Source organism: Alligator mississippiensis, chromosome 4 (genome assembly GCF_030867095.1).
Source record: "Alligator mississippiensis isolate rAllMis1 chromosome 4, rAllMis1, whole genome shotgun sequence".
Lineage (NCBI taxonomy): Eukaryota > Metazoa > Chordata > Crocodylia > Alligatoridae > Alligator > Alligator mississippiensis.
In genome coordinates this window covers 97,952,054-97,974,124 of record NC_081827.1, presented here as the reverse complement: position 1 = coordinate 97,974,124, position 22,071 = coordinate 97,952,054, and the positions used below count along the sequence as shown (strand labels likewise).

Genomic DNA, 22,071 nt, shown 5'->3' with positions numbered 1-22,071 from the left:
TGCTTGGGCTGGTAATAAGACACAACCTCTATAATTTTTAACCCTGAATTTCCAATGCATATTCTCAACTGTTTGTCTAACTTACTTTGTCTGGATCTTTCAAGTTGTTCCCTGCAGGTAGGACACTATACCTAAGTAGTGAAGTTAGCAGGACTCCACAAAGGGCCAGCCATCTACCCGTGCAGGGCAGCTTGTCCAGTCAGTTGCATAAATTTCTCCCTTGCTAAAAAAGATTATTTGGATGTTTAAAAGCAAAATTAGCTTCTGGTTACACTATTTAAAAGGTGGTCTACCAGAAAGTGGAAGTTTTCTTTAACATTTAAGTCAGTGTTCTTTTAAACACCTGGCCTTCTCTTGAAGACATCAGGTTGGCATATTCTGCTACCAATTTAGAGGGGAAAACTTTTTTTCAAAGCTCCAAAAGTGACAATGTTTCATTTGTATCCTTGTCCTTAATGGTACAAACATCCTTCCATAGAGATCTGCCTGTCCTCCAGTCTAGTGCCATGCTTAGTAGGATCATATTAAAGCTATATGCCGCTCCAGGGCAAATATAAGTATGGCTTTTGGTACATCTCATGTGTGCTATATGACCAAATGCTAGCAGGCATCCAAGAAGCACACCATTAGCCTATTTACATACACCTTAGTGTAATTCACTACTCTAGCTGACTTACAGCACTAAACATTACAAAAATTAGCACAGCTACTAATCATGCATTTTGTTTTAAAAATATACCTTTAAAAGAACAGTCTTGTGAATCACTGATGTAATGTAGTTCTATGAAAAGCAGATCTTAGTGAAAGACTCAGAAACAACAGAGAGAATGCTTACCCTACGATAACTGTTGTTTGCAATGTTAAAATCAGTGCGGATTCCACTCTAGACATACATTTCATTTGCATAAGCCTGGAATCAATGAGCCCTGTGCCACCTCATACTCCCATGTGAGGACATGAAGGGCAGAGCAAGCATAACCCTCCCTCAGATCTCTTACAATTCAAGGGCAAATGGAACTGAGGTCTCAAATTTGGGACGGAGGGATCCCCACTTACTGCAGGAGGTAATCATTCTCTCCAAGTGGCAGCATGGATCCAAACGCAGACCAGCAATCAATCCACTCTTCATTCCCATCCTCCTGAAGGTATCATCTACATCAATCAAATAAAGAGTGTAGTACTGGTATCCAAATTTGGCATCTGATCTAACAGCTAGTCCAATACATAATGTTTGAGGGTCACATTATGTGAGGGTTGCTGCTTGTAGCTGCTTTGCAGATTTCAGATATCTGCATACTACAAAAGTAGACCAGGGATATCAGCTGGGCTCTGGTGGAATAAGCCTTAACCGTCAGAGGAAGACTAACATTGGCCAAATGCTAACAGCAAGGTACAGCATATTACCCATCTTTGACAGACTGATGAAGAAGCCTCTCCCTGGTAGTTGCCAGGTTTCTCCTGTCCTGGTTTGCAGACTTTACTACTCTTAAAGATGATGCTTTTTCTGACACATGCAATGGAACTCCATCATGGGACCTGTGGGAAAGTAGGCTCCAATGAGCCGAAGTGATTTACTATACAGATACTAGCTAGACTGCAGTTGACCCATCTACTGCCAGTTATATACCACCGTCTAGCAAAGGATGTTTCAGAGATCCTCTTGGGGTACTGCTGAGAAGTGACCTTAACTTGGTGAGGAAAGATACAATGGTAAAAATGCTATAGGCATAATGTAAGTACCAGGTGTCACAAAGATATATTTTGGTATCAGGTACAGCTCTTCATTCAGAATCTGTCCTGAAGCAGGCCATGGCCTGTCTTTTTTGGTGCCTTATCTTCATCTCTCAAGCCTTCTTCATGGTCAGTGCCTTTTTCTCATCCCTCAGTATAAACCTGGGTTGTGAGAGACTTGTTTTTCAACTAATATTTCAAGTCCTCCTTAGAAGACAAATCCCCTGAGTACTGTGAGCTGCACCTGCACTCACTTCATGTATGCCGCTGAGCATCTGAAACAGTCTCTTAGCCCTAGAGTCATCAATATAGAACATTGCACCAAGGTTATCTGTACAAATGGTGCTGGCTGGTGCTGATTAATGGTGCAGGTACTGGCTGGTGCTAGTTCATGGCTCATCCTATTAATCCTGGCACCCCTTCAAGCTTCTGCAGGAACTAGATATATGGTGCCTGGCTGCTAGTGCTTGCTGTGGACAGCCACTTCAGTCTGCCTTGGAAAATGTCTCTTCTCCAGTATCAGACATAACTTTCACAGCCTGTTCCAAGAGATGTAACTTGAACTTCCCACCTCCATTTTCAAGTCCAGGATGAAAAGGATCTTGCAGGAACACGTCCTTCTTAAGGCACAGAAGACATCTGCTTTGCCCATCAATAAATGGTACAAACTCACTGCATGAAGGACAGAATTTAAACAGTGGGGGTTCAGAAACCAGCAGGCACAAAGCGCTTCACCCTGAGTCTCCTCAGGACTTTTTTTCTCTTTGGAAATCTAAAGAGTTAATAAATAAAAATACTGAGCAAAAAGAATCGTCTTTACAAAAAGACTTGAGTTTCATACTCAAGAAACAGGGACACAGTTTATATTCCAGATCACTGCCACAGGTGGTGATGGAGACTTGAGGGAAGCTTGTGGCTGCTCAGCCCTTTGGTATCCTTGTACAGAAGCGCTAGAGCACAGAGGGGCCATGTCTGGATGTCATGGGCACTGTTGTTCACAGGACAGAGGTCATACACCTGAGTACACACACACACACCACATTGGGAGCCACACACATACCTAAAGAAATGAAAGTTATTACCACTGTCTCTCTATTCTTTTGAATATAGTCTTTAAGCTTTTTCTCCCCCTCCCTTTTTCAGTAGCAGTCTATCCGTTTCATGAATAACAAAGTTAAGAACTTGCAAAGATCTGTATTTAAGTTGCGTTAGGGGCAGTTTTCTAGAAAAGTGATTTTTAAGAAACCAAATAAAGCAAGATCCAGACTGGATCTAATTCATTTTTCAAGTAGAGCTATAGACTCGGGTGACCTTAGTGGAAGTCTGTCATAATGACTGAATTAAGAGGGAGACAAGGATCAAATGTTCCTTAAGTGCTTGTGTGTGGGGGGGAAATTGTATTGTTGTGGGGGACTTGAATCCAGGATAAAGATCTTATGTAGCCAGTAATAAAAATCAATAATTTCTAAAATTAAAGATCACTTTGTAGTATAGAAGACTCTGTACCTTACATGAGGTAACTCTTTCAAGAGCATTCTTTAAGAGGAGTCCATTGCTTAACTAAAAAGCCATGATCATTACAGAGAAAGCAAGAGATAGTATCTGAAAAGCAGTGCTTCTTAAAAGAATTTAAGGGTCAATTAATTTGTCCACTCTGAATTCTGTTTGATCCTTAGATGCGTATAGTGAGAAAAGTGGATAGGAGTAGAGACTTTACCCTCTCCTATAACAGTGGTGACACCAGCAACAAAATACTGCATCCAGTTGAGGTGTCAGCACTTTAACAAAGTTGTAGAAAAGTTGGGAAGGGTTCACAAGAGAATCACAGATAAACCAAGCAGGAAAACCATTCCTGGAAGACTGTTTTAGATTGGATATAAGGAAAAACTTTTACCATCCGAGTCTCCAGAGTCTGGAATAGAGCCCCCCAGAAGTGGTGCAAGCACCTACTCTGGATACCTTTAAGAAACACATGGATACTTATTTTGCTGGGGTGATCTGACCCCAGCTCGCTCCCTGCCCCTTGGGCAGGGGGCTGGACCCGATGATCTCGTGAGGTCCCTTCCAGTCCTAATGTCTATGAAATCTATGAACCCACTGACCAGCTCCAGTTTGCTTTCTTTTTCCAAAGACAAGTTTGGAATAATGAAAAACCCTTAATTTAGGTCTGAATCCTGAAACTGCACCATCAGCATACCCCTGTCCTCATGCCTTGCTCCCTTGCTTGGAGCCTTGGCTTTTACAAGGCCATACCCTTTTGCTTTTTCCTTTTTCACCCCTCACTTTTCCACAGTGGGCTCTCATCTTTTTTCTCCCCATTGGCTATGACAAAATTCATACTCAAAACATAATGTGTGCAGGGATCTGTGTGTCTGCTTAAGCATGAAGTCCCAACCAGGCATCACTGAACACTGGCAAATGCTCATGATATCAAAAGTAAAGGTGTGGTCAGCTTCCACTCAGATTAACCCTTACTGAGGACCATAAGCCTGCTACCTAAACTTAGCCATTTTTCTCTTGAGCACAAAGGGAAGATACTAAAATGCTAAATCTAGGTCACTCTAAAATGTAGAAGGGGATGATAAAAAATAAGATGATTGAAGTAAGCAAGAATATCACTTGGATGAACATGGCTCTTCTTTCCACCCAGTAGCGACTGCATTACATAAATGGGAGTTAACAGACATTTCCAGGATCCTGCCTCCTAGCAATAAGAGCCTTAAGAAAGAGCTAGAGAAACTAAGTTGGGAGTCCTCTGCATTCTTGCCTCTACAATTATCAGAAAAAACCTGAAGTTTATGTTTTCTGATGCTTCCAACAAGCTGGCAAAAACTACTATGGCCAGCTCAAGAAACTCCTAGCCATGACAAAGGAAGTGAAGATAGCCCACTGTTGTGTATTCTTGCAGGAAAAAAACAAGACAAGAAGAGTAGACAGCCCTGGGAATCTGGATCCTTGCCCATCTAGACAACAGCTCTGCAGCCCCCAACCCACCCTGGGATATACCACCGCCCCCACTTTCAGCCAGTTGGCTGTCACTTCTTGACAAACTGAGCTTGGAATGCAGTGAGCTGGAGATGTAAAAATAGCTGTTGTGCAGGCTGGAAAATCTATCAGATGATGTCAAAGTGAATTTTTAACTTGGCCCTGCCTCCCCCCCCCACTTCCTTTTCTATGTCACTTTCTCATTACCTCACTGTCTCTAATTCTGAGAGTGCTTCTCTCTGCATCTTTCAGCTGCCAAAGTGAACTTTACACAACAGCAAGAGTCAGATCAAGCCCCACCACATATACAAACTCTGCCACCCGCCTCATTCCTTGAAACGCATCCAAGGTTTCTCAGTATGCCTTTCCCTGAAAACATGTACACCAAAACCATAAGGCCTGTCTGTAAGACATATGTGCTCAGGGTAAAGAATGCATAGTTAACCCCACTTTAATTTCAGTTTGATTAACTTTCTAGGTCAAATAGCCGAAGTATTGCACAACTGCGCTCTGCAGGCTTTGCTAGATGAAATGCTATCCCAGCTAAGCTGATGCTGCTGTGTCTGCAGATGAAGAATTCAATGTAATGTCATTCAAAATAAATATACACAACACTTAAATTCACACAAAACCCTTCCAAACAGATTTTTTTTTCACAATACAGCCTGAGATAGTTTTGTAAAGATCTGGCTCCAGCAGCCCATACATAATCTCTATTACTCTAAAATAATGAAACCCACATAAAAGTTTCTACTCAAAAGGGTCATTCAAAAGCATTCCAACTGTTTCAAGTGTTTCTCTGGCTACCTGGGTGAGAGGGTGGCCACAATAAAGAACTTCAAAGAGATAGAAAACATTAAATGGAAGAGTTTGGAGTTTCCTATGAAACCACAGCTGCTCTCAAGCTTCACATTAATGCTCCCAAGATAGGAAAATACATCACCAATGTGCACGCACTCACATTTTATTTTCTATGTTATTGTTTTGGTTGGTAAGTTTTGTTCAATGCAGGGCAGACACTTATGGCCAAATCCTATTTCACCTGTACATGCCTCATTGCCACTTATGTATCCAAATGCTGCTATCTACGTACTATTTTTTGCACCTATGCAGATATTCTAAGTCCACCTACAAGTGACCCCTGATCTGTGCTTCCCTACTGAGCAAGTTTCCAAAAGTGTGGTCAGAAATGAATGGCAACTAGTTAAGAGCAAAAAGAGGGGGCCCTTTCTACCTTTTAGTATAGTATAACAACTTAGCATTTATAGCAGATGTAGGGATACCCAGATTCTAGTGCATCAAAACCCAGAAGGAATTTGAACCCACATTCTGCTGCTTCCTGGGAAAACAGTCTTCCCACCAGGACATGGGCTAGTAGTGCTGAAAACAAACTCCATCTCTCCTCTTCAACCTGGGCCACTCAGCAGCTAGGAAGGGAAGATATGTACAGCCCGTCCTTCCCTCTTGTATCCTCGTGACAAGATAATCAGCAGAATTCACAGATTCATTGGAATCTGACATGGCCACACTGTAAGCACTTCCGCTAGAGCCTTGAACTTGCAACTTCTGCACTGTCAACCATGTGCTTTGGCACCCACACCACCCAGCCCCCACATAGAGCCAGGAAAGGTATAAACCAGAGGAAGAATAGCTCAGATAGAGAGCATACACACCTGGAAAGGAGAGCGCTCTGGCTTCTAGTCCTAGTGCCTGTTCTTAATGGAGTTTCTGCTTCTAGCATTCAATATTCAGTAGGATAGCTTTGATTTTTCTCTGACTGCACTTTCAGTGATTTACACAGGGTTGCATGCGTACACACTTGCGTGATCCCATTCTGACTACAGAGCATATAATGCCAGACTAGAGCCTTCTCAGCATGCTGAGAAGGGGAGCACAGGACAAGTGCAGCTACAAGGGTGGAAATAGAAGGGAAAAATTTGCAAAGTGCCAAAAAAAATGAGAGACAGGGTGTGGACACACACAGCAACCAAACTATTCCAAAATGTCACTGCCTGGGAACTGGATCACCACTGTATAATGCACTGAGGCTCTGACATCAGGGGGTGGGAGTAAGCACCAAGCCCAGCATGCCTTGCAGTGGGCTGGTGGGGGAAGAATGCTTGTACCTATTCTTTGGGAGTTGGGGGGGAGGGGAAGTGACCTGTGGCTGGGGACATTTCCATTTTTTTGCTTTTTCATATTTCCTAAACATGAGATCAATAAAGTTCAGAAGCCTGCACTGATCAAACTTTGCAGTGTGCTTGGATGCAAGCTATTGTGTTCCCAGGGGCTACGGGAGGTAGGAGGAGGAGGCATGATGAGGGGCCACAGTCAGGTAAAGAGTGAGGACACAGCTGGGTGTTAGGAAGATAGCTTTTATTGAACAAGTAGTGCAAGTGAGCTCACTGATAAAACAAAAGTGCCAACAAAAGAGGGGTGGGCAGTAGTGTCGTGGCTGTGTACCAGAGAAGCCACCTGTATCAGTGGAAGGGGGCAAATGAATGAAGAACAATGCAACATGGGATGCTGGGAGAATCAACCCACCCTGTACCAAAAAATGCTTGGTGTCCGCACTTAAGGGAATAAGTTCAAAATAGTACTTGATTTTCCAAGTACAGTTTTCAATGGTTCTAGACAGCTTCCAGATTTATACCACATTAACAGGCCTGTGTATCTGTCTACTTCAGAGTTAAACTGCATTTAAATCATTCTCAGTATTGCATGTGTTCATGCACTTCAATGGCAATACTTGGATACCTACCTAAGGGTACAGACACACCTAACAAATGAACCATTGCAAAATGTTACTGACTGGGAACTGGTTCACAATTGCTGCAAAACAGTGTTGTCTATACATGCCATGGCCTAGCATTCCAGGCAGAACAGTCACCTGTTAGACACTGCAATGCTGTGATTCCAACACCAGGAGGCAGGAGTGCACACCTCTCCCAGCATGCCTCAGTGGGGAGTGAGGAAAACCCTGAACCCACACTTTGGGATTGCAGGGGCTGGGTGACTTGTGGCTGGGGGACTTTCACTTTTCTACTCTCCTCTCATAAACATGAGATCAATGAAGTTCAGTAGCCCGCACTTGACTGAACTCTGCAGCATGCTTCCCTGATTAGAGGGGAAGGATTGTTTGGACCCATGTTTTGGGGTTCCCAGGGTCTGGGGGTGGGGGACATAATGATAGGCCACAGTTTAATAGGGAGCAAAGACAGAGCTGGCTGTTAGAAAGCTTTTAGTGAACAAGCAGTGGAAGGAAACTTACTGATAGAAAAGTGCCAACAAAAGAGGGGGTTGGGGGGAAAGAGGCAGTAGAGTTCTGGCTGCTGCAACCCAGGAGGAGGGGTGGGGGGGGGGGTAGTAGAGGAGCAATGCAGCGTGAGATACCAGGAAGGCCAACCTGATCCATGTCACAGAACACTTGGTGTCCATAGCCAACACTTACCTGGTTCACAGTGAACCAGTTCAAAACAGTACTTGATTTTCCAGGTACAATTCTGAACCATTCCAGGCGGCTTTAGACCTGGTTTCATAGGCTTGTACGTCTATCCATTTCAGGTTTAAACTGTATTTAAACCAACCTAAATGTTACATATGTCCATGCCCTGGGAAACTGTTCGGGGTGTAAAGCTGAACTAGGATTTGGCCCTTAATTTACAAACCCTGCTGCCAAACTGCTGTCTTTTAATAACAGCTTTGTGTTAAGTATGGTTTTAAACAGAGACTATGAATTCTTATCCCATTACCTGGGTTAGCTTTGGTGACTTCTTTGCTCCTGGAGGTTTAATTTTTGTTTGCTCATCTCTGGCAGCATTGTCCCCCTTCCCCCCCCATCTATCCTAACCCAACACGGTTTTGTCTTTTGTATTCAAATCTCTCTCTCTCTCTCACATTCTACATTCTGCATGTCCTTTCACAGCGTCTGCCTATTTTGGTTAGTCTATAAAGGTGTCCTCTGATACAGGGGTGTCAAAGATAGGGACTGGGGGCCAGATTCATCCCACAGAGACATTTAACCATGCTTGTGGGACTCAGAGGGGTGAAGCCCACTGCCAAAATCCAGGATAGGGAGCCCCATGGGGGAATGCATGCCAGCAACAGGGGGGCAAAGACCACCACTACTACTCACTCTGATGCTGGAGATGGGTCCAGATCCAGGCCAGAGGCTGGGATGAGCTTGATGTCCCCACTCTAATTGAATCACAGTCTTCCCACCAGCTGAATTCACCCAGAAAAGCACTGCACTTCCTCTAATTCTCTGTGTGGTTCTGTCATCACACCACCCTTGCTACCTACAGTTGGCTCCTGTTATAACAATATAAATTCCAAATCATTTCACCCCCAGAGCACATACCCATGAACAGTGGAATGGCTAAAGAGCTCCAGGAAATCAAATAAAGGGTCAAGAAACTTGTACCATGTCCAGATAAGAACATACAGTAAATCTGCTTCATTATGCTCCATAATACAGCATCTCCTTTTTGCAAATACCTTGTGCTTTAATTTTTACCAATTTGAACTGGGGAAAATAAATAAGAACCTTGGAATTGCTACTGAAAGAGCTAAGGGAGGAAGCTCTCTGGCTGCAGGGGAGAAGGAAAGGGAGAGAGGACATGTTCTTTGAATTTATCTTTAGGAATTTCTTTGAAAATGAATAATGGGCATAGGGCAGGAAGGATCTACCACTCTTTATGCTGCAGCATGCCCAGAGTTCAAGAAGCTACTGTCACAGCTATTCTTGCTGAGCAGAGAAAGTGTTCCCCTTTCCCCATTTTGAGTTTTCAGCAGTAAGGTCCCTCTTTACATCAGACCCTTACTCCTAACTCTCCCTCCTTCTCTACTGTTCAGGGATTAGCTGGAAGTATTTAGAAACCTCAATCTACTCCAGCAGTTCTCAAGGCACCCCTTGGAAAATGCCACAACAGGTCTGAATGTTTTTGACACTATAGATTCCTATTTGAAATCTCTGGGTTTATCTGGTGAATCATGTGGGTACGCTAACAGTGCTAACATTTCACAGCCCCCACCAGTCATGGCACACTGATTAAGAATAACTGGTCTACTGCAAACAATTTCTACACCAAGAGCAAAAAAGGAAACCTTCAACCTACACTAGACATGTAACCAGTGCTTGTGAAGGGATTATCAATCCTTTTATTTAGTTTACAGTTTATGCTGCCTGAATAGCAACTGGGGAAGTCTCATACACTACCAGCACTGTGACCTCTGCCCAGAAAGCCATTATCCTTCTGCAGACATAAAATTCCTTATTGAACTGGCACAGCATGATGAGGGTTCAATGAACAGCTATTACCCATTCATGCAAGACTGCAACATAATTCCCCTTTGCTAATCAGAAGCAAAGTTATGGCCTAAAAATAATCTTCAATTAAAATCGGTTTTTACCCTTTATGGTTGTTTATATTATGAAGAGTTTTATTGCAAAAAATATATTAATGTAGATACAGTCTGGCAAAGGTGCCAAATGCTCTACTTGCTCAATGCATGTTATTTCCAGATGCTAACAATGAACTTTCAGGTGTAAAAAAGGTTTATGTCACTGTTAACTTTTTTAGCAGAAACAAGCCTCATTGAATCTAGAGTGGCTCATAATGGGACAGGGTGAAGTATTGCTGTTAAGAGTTTTGGAGACGAAAAGTAAGGGTACTCCCTTTCAAATCAAAATCTGCTTCTGCCCATCCCAGAAAGACCACTACGCTACCTCCAACATCAAAAGCTTCAAGTATCTTGAAGCTTTTGGCACCTCGTACATGCCAAAAACTCTCAAACATGCACTGGCTAGATGTCACCATCTCCAGTTTCCAAGACAACTTCTATAACTATCAATTATGCAGCTCGGGAGACAACCCAGAATAGTGTTGAATTTATAGGCAACCGTCAATCCTCTGGATTATGGTGTACGTGTAAGAGGTCTAGTCAAGCACATGATGAATCCGCTTACAGCTGACAAACCCAATTCGAGTGACACAGCTTGTTGCAAGTTTCACAGATCCACGTGTTGTTCAAGTTGGAGTCCAAGGGTGTTTATAAATGTGCTCAGGCATGGGGCTTTAATTAGTGCAGATCCGAGAGCCATGCATGCTAATTAAAAGCGCCCAGTGCATCATATGTATCAGCATCTCCGTGCTGAAAAATGGAAGCAGGGTGCTTTGAACTAAAGTTTGTCGAATGAGCTTTAGTTTAAAGCACCCTGCTGCCATTTTTCAGCATGGGGACATTGATACACGGGACACCGGAGTCTGCTGAAGCAGTAATTACAACGCTCCAGTAGACTCAATTAATGAAGTCTCCTCCAATGCACTGTAATTACAGCGTGTTGGGGCAGCCTCCCTGCATGTGTACAGGAGCCCCACATTTACAGCCCAGAGCCAGATGTTGCCTCCAGATTGGACTGGATTCTGCATGCTCTTCCCAGTTTTCTATATTGATGCTGAACAACTTTATATTATTTTTGCACACATCATAGTTCTATCATTGAGGACAACCCCACTTTCTAGAGCCGTCTTGAATCTTGCTGTACAAAATATTCTGGGGGATATGATCTCCTCCCATTCTCATGACATGGTCAATCCATTGCAACCTCCTCTTCCTGATAGTGGCATCTAAATGTATCAGTTCTGTGTGCTCCAGCACCTGTTTGGCGTTTTGCCTTCCCCACTTTATTTTCAGGATCTTGTGCAGGCATCTCATGTAGAAGCTGTTCAGTCTCCTGATGTGCCTAGCACATGCAGTCCATGTTTTAAACCATAAAGCAGGGCTGACAGCACACAAGTTTTGTAGATTCACATCTTCACCTTAGTTGATAGTTTGTTGTTATGCCACGCACATTTCTGTAACAGCCCCAAATTCTTAGCTACTTTTCCGATTCAGTTAGTCAGTGGAGTCTGAAGGGCAAGAGTCCTGCTGATCATAGAACCCAAGTAGCAAAAGCCGTCAATGACGCCAAGAGATTTACTCTCCGGAGTGTGATGTCAGGCACTGGTTCTTCCACCCCTTGGTACGTGATCACTAGGGATCCGGCTTTTCCATTTGCTGGAGAAAAACATGGATTCTTTCCTTTCAAGAACAAAAACACAGATTTTCTCCTTTAAAGGAGAAAAACCTGGGAAACTACAGGTTCTCCTTGCAGACTGACAGAATCCCAGCTGCTGGGGGGAGCTGGAAGCAGGGGACAGGGGACACCACGTGTATGTGCACACATACACATGCAGGTGGAAGCTAAACAGTGTGGTAGACAGCAGCTCCCACAGTTCCCTCCAGGTAAGTCTATGGGGATAAGGGGGAGGGAGCACAGGCAACACGTCGGAGGGGCTATGGCACATGCGACCAGCTCAATTTCTGCACCCACTGCAGGGTATGGTGTGGGGCCGAAGCCTGGCCAGACCAGTTCCAGACAGAAGCCGCCTCTGCGTCCCAGTGGGTGGTACCCAGTGCAGGAGGGAGCACCGTGCACACACCGCCATGGCCACTAATGTTAGGCATGGTGGCGACATGGCGTTGTGCCCCCCACTGCTGTCAGGCGGGCAGGGGGGCACCTCACTTTGGCAGTCATGATGACGCATCACTTCCTCCCATGTTGGGTCCTGCCCACTGGACCACAAAAGCAATTTCTGCCCAAAGCTAGACTAGCCAGGCTGCAGCCCCACACCCTGCTGTGGCCATAGAAATCTGGGGGGCACATGCCCTCCTCCTCTGCCCCCCCGACACATGGTCTGTGCCCCCCACACCCGCTGATGCATTGCTTGTGCCCACACCCACCCTTCCCCACACACTCTCCCCTTCCTCACACACTGGAGGGCTGGGAGCAAAGGGCACTGGCAGGGCAAGGGTGGGAGACTGTGGGTCAGGAGTCAGGGGCACTGGCAGGGACAGGGCTGTGGGTTGGGAGTCAGGGCCAATGGCAGGGTTGGGAAGGGCTGGGGGTCAGGAACGAGAGGCAACAGCACAGGTAGGGGCAGGGCACTGGCATATCAGGGCTGCTCAGCACAACAAAGCAGCAAGGAGGGGGGGCAGGTCACAGGTGGACCCGTGAGGTCCTGGTGAGTGAAGGGGGAGCAGGGAAGCTCTGATTTTCTTTGATAAAAAACCAAAATCAAACCCCCAAATATATAGGTATTTAGAACTTATTTTATTATCATGATTGAGGCACTGGTAGGCTTCCGAACTGCTTTAAAATTGTAAATATATCAATAAAATATTGTGTTCAACTGATTCTTCTATATGGAGTGGCATTTCAATATTAATTGCAGAAAAACACTGATTTTTGGGGAGTTAAATTAGAGAATCTGGGATTTTTAAACAGAGAAAACCAGGATCCCTGTGATGATCGCAGTCTTTCTGAAACTAACTATCAACCCCAAGCTCTTGCATGATGCGGAAAATCTGCCCAAATTTTGCGGGGAAGAATCACTGATGAGCAACCAAATCCGTGTCATCCACAAACAGAAAACTTCTCAGAACCAGCTCAGAACCCACACCAGACAGGAGCTGCTTCTGCAGCCCAGTCAGCTGGACCTGGCACAGGAGGGCAAAGCAAGGTGGTGAGACCTGTTGCTACTGCAGCCACCAGGACCTCCATGCCAGCCATGCCACCAGCAGAGAGAGGAATAACAGGGAGGGGGAGGGCAGAAAGGGAGTCATGTTGCCCTCATCTCCTCTTGCCACCAGCTACTCGCATGCTGGCTCTACCCCAGATGAGAGGTGCACAGGAGGATTAAGGGGAGCAGCGGCAAGATAAAGCCACAGCCCAGCGCACAAGCAGCTGGTGCCAGGAGGAGGTGAGAGGGTGGAAGGCTGGAGGTTGGGAGTGAAGGGGGCTTTGGGTTGGGAGTGAGGGGCACCAACAGTCATGGGGGGGCTGCAAATCCTGTGAGTGAGGGGCACAGGCAGAGACTGGGGGACTGTAGCTTGGGAGTGAAAGACTATGACACATCAGGGCTGCTCAGCACCACAAAACAGTCGGAGGGGACATGACACAACAGTGGGACCTATGTCCTGGTGAACACGAAGGGAGCAGGGGGAGCTGTGATTTTCTATGAAAAAAACCAAAATCAAACACCAAAATATATAGTTATTTAGAATTTATTTTATTATGATTGAGGCACTGGTAGGCTTCCACACTGTGTTGAAATTTTAAATATATCAATAAAACACTGTGTTCAACCAATACATACATACATGGCAATTCATTTTAACTGCAGGAAAATGCCAGGTTTATGTCTTTTAATCAGAGAATTGTGGTCTTTTAAAACAGAAAAATCTGGATCCCTGGACTGTGCGAATGATGTTCAACAATTTGGGGGCAAGGGGCTGTCATGAAAGAAGAAAAGCAGAGAACTGAAGGGTACAGCTGCCTCATTTGCAATGGGCCCTGAAGTGCTTTTAACACAACTTGGCTGCTTGCAGTTTGGTCAGCTCAACTACGTTATAAATTCTTTAGCCTGAAACAGGCTTATCCTGAAGTATTAAGAATAGAAGCAGGACACAGGAAATTAGCACACAGAGCTTCTACAAGCACTTTCCAGCTGAAGACCTCCAAGTACTTAATAAACCTTCAGCAATTAAGACTCTCAGCATTCTTTTAAAATTGCGAAAAATTTTCTAAAGTAGGAAGACAGAATTCACATACTGCACCTATAGATGACCATATTCCTGAGAAGTCTCATAGGTTTCTTTGGTTAGAGATGAACACCTTCCCCAGTCCAAGCTGCATAATCCCTTTTATATTTTAAAATACAAAGAAGATCTTGAGTACGAGGGTCATAAAGCAGATTTGTTGATGATATAGATGGAAAAAAAAAAACATACTGCTGAAGAGGTAGACAATCAAACTTCTGTGATGCATCAAGATCTAGATTAGGGGTAGGCAGTTATTTTGGATGGAGGAACACTTAACAAGTTTTGGTGAGCAGTTGAGGGCCGCACACATAAAATCTTTTAGAAGATATTATTTTAACAAGTTATAAATAAAAAACAAATCATATACTAGAAATCAAGGATCTACTATAACATATTCTAATTTTATTTAAAAAAATATTGTTTGTCCTGATTTATGTTATTTGGAGTAGTGTATATAGATGTGACTGCATAACAGCTCAAAATAAAGTCTTACTCTTGTGTATTGTGTGTGTGTAGGGCAAGGGGAGTGGGGAGCAAGTTGCCCATGTGCTAGGTCCTGGGAGCCAGGCAGGGGTGGATGAAGGGAGGATGAGGCAGGGGGCGCATGCAGCAGAGTTCAACTAGGTGGTAAGGGTGCAGTTCACCCCGCATTCCCATGGCTGCCCCCAAAATGCTCTGCACGGATCCAAGTCCAGCCTGCCGACAGCACGGCCCTGGCCTCGGCCAGCGCGCACGCAGTGTCACTGCTGCAGCCGCCCAGGTTCTGCTTGGCTCACCCTGCCTCCAGCAGCTCCTCCTCCTCTTCCTGCCCATGTTGCAACACTCTGGGCAGCAGGTAGCACGGGGAAGCAAGGGCATCTGTGGGAAAGCAAACCTGGCCCCACACGCCCAGCCAGGCGGGGAGGAAGCTGCAGTCGGGCAGCTCCTACCCAGTACATGGGACTCTGGCTCCAGCTCCTAGCTACCCTCCCACCCACTCAGCACAATGAGCAGCAACCTGACAGCAGTTGAGAGAGTGAAAGGCCTTCCTCTCTGGGAAGCTGTGTGTGCTTGCCAGGGCCAAAGCCATCAGCAGGCATGGGGCAAGTGCCAACAGATGCAAGGCACAGGCTGCACTATGCAGGAACATGCAGGGCTCAGCCCTATGTGGAGCACTGCTCCATACAATCAGTTGGCTGGTCAAATTCAGCCTGTGGGCTGTATTTTGCCCACAACTGGTCTAGCTGCACCAAAGGTGAGCATTTCACAGACATTAGGGGTGGAAGGGACCTTGTAAGATCAATCGGCAGGAAGTCTGCTATGGTCAAAGGATCCCACCAAGACAGGCATCCAGATTTTTCTTGAAAGTGTCCAGAGTAGGTGTTTGCACCACTTCTGTGGGGAGTCTATTCCAGGCCTTGATGGCTCAGACATAAGGTAAAACTTTTATGGCCTAAAATGGTCTTGCAGGAGTTTGTGACCATTGATCCTCATTTTCCCTTGGGGTGCTCTGGTGAACAAGTGTTCCCCCAGATCCTGATGCACACCCCTTACGTACTTATAGGCTGCCACCAGGTCACCCCTGAGCCTATGCTTCTCCAGGCTAAAGTCTCTCTCAGCCTCTCTTCATAAGGCCTGCTCTCTTGCCCTCTGATCATGCACATGGCTCTCCTCCAGACTCTCTCAAGCTTCTCTACATCCTTTCTGAACTGCGGAGCCCAGAACCGGATGCAGTACTCCAGCTGCAGCCTCACCAAGGCCGAGTACAGTGGGAAGATGACTTCCTGGGTCCTGCCTGAGATGCATCGGTAGATGCAATCCAGAGTTTTATTCACTTTGCCGACTGAGGTATTGCACTGGTGGCTCACGTTCATCTTGGGGTCAATCATGACCCCCTCAATCTCTTTTGGCTGTGGTGCTAGCAAGTGTAGCACTGACGAGCCTATAAATGTGATGAGGGTTCTCTGCCCCCGCCCCCCACCCTGGAGCCGCTGGCACTTCTGGGGATGCCCCTGAGACTTCCAGGTTGGCGAAATTGGCCGTGGATGGAACACCTCCCCAAGTTGCTGACTGGCCACTGGGACACTACCCACCGCAAGTGTCCCCACAACTCAGGAGGCACCAGTCGTCTATGTGGGTAAACACAAAGTTATTTAAGTATGTATTTTTAGGGCAAGGAGTGCTATTTTTGAACAGCACAGACCCTGCCACATGTTTATTTTTGATGAGTGTGCCATATTAAATTTAGTCCCGTATAACTGCTGCAGATATACACCTGCCTTTACTGGACACTGCCTGGACAGGACAGTAACAGATGAGATATTTTATTACAGATCACATTCTGAAGAGTATCATGCACCTCCCTCCAATTTGCTAGTGCCTTAGGTATTCACATTCGCATGACATCCCTGGGACAGATATAGCAATGGTAATGTGTAAAATGAAAGATGACAAAAAATAGAGATATTTGCTATGACAAGTGAAATGAAGAGCTATCTGATAGAATGCTTGCATCTTCCATCCATTTCCTCTCCACCAGTCTACTCATCCCTGCTTGCTGGCCCTCTTCTCTTACTGAATACACTGCCCCAGCTACTTGGTCCCCTGAACGCTTCTCTTCTTGATGTCTCTGCTGATTGATAGTGCTATTCCTCTCCACCTGATGTAGCAATGTTTAGTAGAGACAATTTAGTCTGCCTAGCTCTTTTTCATAGCTAATTTCTTTCATAGGCATCTGCACTCTTTTTACCAGTAAAAACTCAGGCACCTACAGCTACAGCTAGACACAGGAACAGCTAGCACAACATGAGCTGTTAGCCCTCTAACAAGCCAGCAAATGCACTATGGACCACAATGTAAGAACTCCTGTTTCAAAGTGGTTTGCCAGACTGTTTGTGCCATCAGTATGTTGAAACCATAAACACTGAGCCACAAGAGTATAATTATGCACAGCCAGACCCTTTGGGGAGGTGGGAGGGAGTGTACACACAAAGGAACCATCTGTTTAAAACACGAGAGATTACTAGTGTGCTCTAGGGACACCCACCCCTGCAAAACTCCCCTGCCCTCAATAAAAAAAAAAACCACCCATCTCCAGCTGCTGTTCATATAGTGCTGAGAATTGCTTCTCCTCACTAGAGTTGCAGTGACTCAACTGCCAACCCCAAAACAAAGTTTAGACGTTCTCTGCAATCTCGCTTCTTAATCAAATCAAGGGAAAGGGTAGTTTGCATAAGGAATGTTTTCAGACTAGTTCTAACTTTTAGTTCTCGTCAGCAAAGTTTCCAGCTTCACTTCAGGGCCAGAAGGTTAAACGTTTCTCAATGACGCAGGCTCCCTTTGCGAAACAGCGATGAGGAAGAAGTCTAAAAACAAATCCCACTCTTCCCAGGCACTAAATCAAGGACCAAGACAAACAAATTACTGCCTCTCTCTCTGTCTGGAAGAGAGAGAGTAGAGCAGTGTACGCCACTCATCCTGCCAGTGAGAGGCAGGGGCCCAGAATGAGGCATGTAGGAGAGAGATGACAAGCATGTTGCAGGAAGCTTAGCCTGATGTGGAAGCTAAATGTCTCATAAGTAAACAAAGTGTTACTGCAAAAATTCTGCAGCTTACTCTTAAAGCAGTATTTCTGTGAAGTCCCTGATCTGCATTAGCTCCCTACTGATCTTTAGGTAAAATTTAATGATAGTGTTTTGATTGCAAAAGGCTTCAAACTGGCCTTAAACATGCCACTGCCACAATCAGCTAGAGAGGCTCAAACTGGAGTTCCTAGATGTCACTGGAAGCAGAGGTTTCTCCATAAGGAACTCACAGATACAGAAGCTGCTTCCTTTTGGTTTGAAACAGCATGGTCTTCATTGCCTTGACCTTCAAAATTTTGCTGCAAAATGTATCCATATAACTTTGCAGGAAGGAAACAGCATGAAGGGGCTTGAGTCTTGCACGAGTTCTTGTGCGAATTAAAGTATATAAAAAGGTGAGGGCTGATTTTGTCATTTGTGATCAGAAATACTTAGCGTATTAGCTATGTACCTGGCAAACGCATTCTATAAGAATCAAAATTATCCAGATTTTATTTAAAAAAGATGCAAAACACTTTCCTATGGATGACAGATGAAAGTAGCATCCTGATTTTGGACACAAAGAGTTGGGGAGCATACAAAGAAGTCTAACAGAAATGGAAATAGCATCAAACCCATTCCCCTACCTCTGCATTATTTCTTCACTATAGCTCAGATATAGGAGTTTGTCAGTGGGAATCAGTGACTTTTCAGTGTTGCGCCAAAAAAAACCATCAGAAGAGGAAGATGACAAGACAGACAACAAACAGTCGGTAAAACTTTTCCAGGCTAATCTGCATGCTCAAAGCCTTGCTTCCTTCCATTGGGATTCCAAGAAGATTCTGCTCATAACACCCAGGAAGTCTTACAAGCATCCGGCTGCTTAGAAGCTTCATGTTAAGAAAGAGGATAAACAAGAGTTCCCCATGTCACGGGAGAATCTACCCAACTCAAGACCTCCATATATAAGAAACTGTTTTCAAATATGGTGAATGCTCTTATTCTGCCTCGTATTAATTCAATTTATAGAGATATTTAATCCAAGGGACATTTTTTAGACAACAAAATAGATAAAAATGGGTTTAAATCTGGCTCTGAACAATCTGGAAATTAGAAAGTTTTCTAACTTTCAGAGGACTGAGGTCCTTGAAAAAAATTCTAGGTGTAGCTATGAAAACAAAAAATTTCACTATTTAACTGGAGCTCAATAAGAGGTTACATGACATGGCTGACTTTGACTGGAGGCCCCATCTTATGTCCCTGTGATCTCATTCCAATTTATAACCAAGTTAAGGCAGCTGTAAACCGATTGACATGACTGACAGTCTGAAAAAGCCCTACTATTGGAACAAAGAGCGCTATAGGTTTGAACTGTGGAATATCAACACAGGGCTTCAAGACATCAGATGATGCTACAAATTTGAAAGAGGATGGCATGAGGAGTAATGAGGAGTACTGGTCAAGGTCAAGATCTAGCCATCTAGAGTCCTTATAAACTGCATGAATGACAACTGGATCTAAGGCACTGGCAGTGTCATCAGAACTGTGCATAGCTCCTTCCACCAAGTTATCCAACTTCAAACTAAGTCTAATAATCCTGAGCTGTGACATTTAGGAAAATTCATATCTGTCCACACCACTACTTGGGGCAGCAGTGACAAACCCAGTAGTATAAATGCAGTGTGGGCACTGTTGCTGCATCATGTAAAAATAAACTTTCCATGGTTTCTATCATGAGGGGAACAATGCAGCTATGTGGTTAGACACCCTTCATTTCTCAGGGTCAAAGAAACTCTGAGTATGTGAATTACTAGGCCTAGGAAAAGGGGCGGAATGCATACCTTTCAAAGCTGAAGGCTACCGATCCTTTTCTGAATTGAGACAATTACCTAGCCACAGAGACCCAATATAACATATGCTCATAATGGCGATCCAGATACCAGGTGAGAGGCAGGACTCAGGAAGATGACGCAGTCAGCAAGTGTGCATCAATTTGAATGGAAATAAATTTGAATGACCAATTTTAAATCAAGAGTTACATAAGTAAGCAGGAAATCAACTGAAGCTATTGATTTTTATTGTGTTTTGCATTTGTGCATCAGCTATTTCCCCAAAGAATAGCTGATTCACACTGGCTGGTAATGACTAAAATATGCAGAGTTGAAGCTAACTATATATAACCTCCACACAAAGCAAAAGGGTACCCATATCTACATGTAAGCAATTGTATAGCCTCCCATACATTTCTTTAGATTCTTAACTTGTGCATTTTACTATGTTAGAGATTAGTGAACATTTCCTTTTTACTAGATTTTTTTTACTTGCATGTCATAGTCCATTTAGATAGAAAAGTAGAAGTGAACTGAAATACACAAACATTTAAAATTGTTCTTTATTATTAAAATGAAGCTACCTTAAACTTGTTTTTAGATAATATTCTGGATTAGTAAAACATGTTTTATAATTAAAAATGTATGCGTCAAACAGATGACCTTGCCTGTGGTTACTGAATAGAAATGGATTTCTCTCTGTTCAATGCAAGCTACAGACATTTTACAAGCAGTATTTCTCTCCCATGCTTCATTTTTGTTCTTAGAGTGGAGGAAAAAAAAGCATCCCTTTTTCAATTCCCAGATCATATCCCCAAGTTAAAAGCCAAGTCATTCGATAAATAGAAGAAATGAAGAGAGCACTCACTGTACCAGCAGAAGAGCCTATTGCTCTCAAAAGCTGATTTAGCAGTTCAACAAGCCATTTCTAAGCAACTTCAATCACTCTGATGGTCTGACTTGAAAACTTCAGGACATATGCAGTGCTTGCATATTATATTAAGATGTAAGTATTCTGATGCATTAAAATAGACTTTCAAATTTAAAATTTCAAATAATTTTATTTTTAAATTTAAGAATGGTTCAGTTGTACTGCAACTATTAGTTGCAGAGTGAACACTGCTCACACTTCTGATCTGACTGACAACAAGATGCAGAACAATGTGGTTACTCTGCAGTTAATTACAGGAATAAAAAACACATAAAAAAGGTTGTGTTCAAGTCTTTCATGAATGGAATTACTTAGTAAATGTGGTGGTTCAGGGGTGGGTACCCCCACTTCGTTTCTGGCACAAGCTAAGAAACAGACCTTCAAGCAGCCAGTGGATCTGGCGTAAAAGTTTCCACATTTAAAAGTGTACTTCAAGAAAGTCCCATTTGCTGCTTCGGAAAGAATTCCCATTCCATGCTGACAGCAAGGCTTGCATAGCTTTGTTCGGCCTCCTCATCACGTGGAGAATTCTGGTTATAGGCCAGGGAAAAGCCTATGGTCTCATTGTACCACAATTCAAAACACTGACCTGAACCTTCTGCTGCAAATACATATCAGGAAAGCCTACCACCATGTTGGGAATAATTCACTTTCCTCCAGATTTGTTATTCAGGTGCAAAGGCACAGACTTTCAGATGCCACTGACAAGGCCCAACATTCAGAATCTGGTTTAAAAAACATGGCTATTTAAAAGTGTACCAGCCAGCTATGTTTTCCTATATTTATTAAACCAATAGAATCTCCTAATGGGCAGGGAAAAAGTGAAACCAGTCTATCTAGTTTTGCTGTTCAAACCAAATGACATTTTAAAAAGCGCAGGGGCAAATCTGAATTTTAAAAAGTTTAATAATTGCAAGTGTAAGAAAAAAAAATCCTAGCTAATACGATTTCTTATCTGGCTCTGTTCCTTCCACTTTGGTGCAAACAGGACATGTTTTTATTATAACAACAAAACCACCATTTAACTGAAAGGCAAGAAAAGACTATCTTTAAGCCCAGAAACTGCAGCACTGATACTGTCACTTAACGGAGAGGTAAGGGAAAAATTCTTTCCGTCTGTGAAAATTCAGACCAAGCTGACCTCTCTGCACAGTGCATGAAGTCAGTTTATCATCTAACACACTAGAGCAGCATTATTTGGACTTGCTGCTTGTAAAAAGAAAAAAGCAGCAGGGACTGGAGGGTATTTGGGGAAGGCAGGAAGAATGGTTTAAGAATCTGCTTGGTTATTATGTACCCAATCTGTCAGAAGCACCATTTAGGCCAAAAATGAAATAGTCTACAGTAGATGAGTAAGCTTTTAGGCTCTGTTCATGATGGGGGCATTAGTCTTATAATTTCTTTCTCC

The 22,071-nt window shown here is 43.9% G+C and overlaps 1 protein-coding gene across 6 annotated transcripts in view; it reads right to left on the bottom strand.

The window, feature by feature from the left end:
• The window catches only part of MRTFA (myocardin related transcription factor A), a 131,600-nt gene that overhangs the window by 67,794 nt on the left and 41,735 nt on the right, over positions 1-22,071 (bottom strand). For 4 of the 6 annotated variants that reach the window (XM_059726369.1, XM_059726373.1, XM_059726372.1 and 1 more), the window contains one exon: positions 1,057-1,152. The exons of the other annotated variants lie outside the window; for them this stretch is intronic. In XM_059726369.1, the coding sequence (XP_059582352.1) occupies positions 1,057-1,152 (96 nt within the window). The remainder of the gene's footprint in view (positions 1-1,056; positions 1,153-22,071) is intronic. 6 annotated transcript variants of the gene reach the window in all.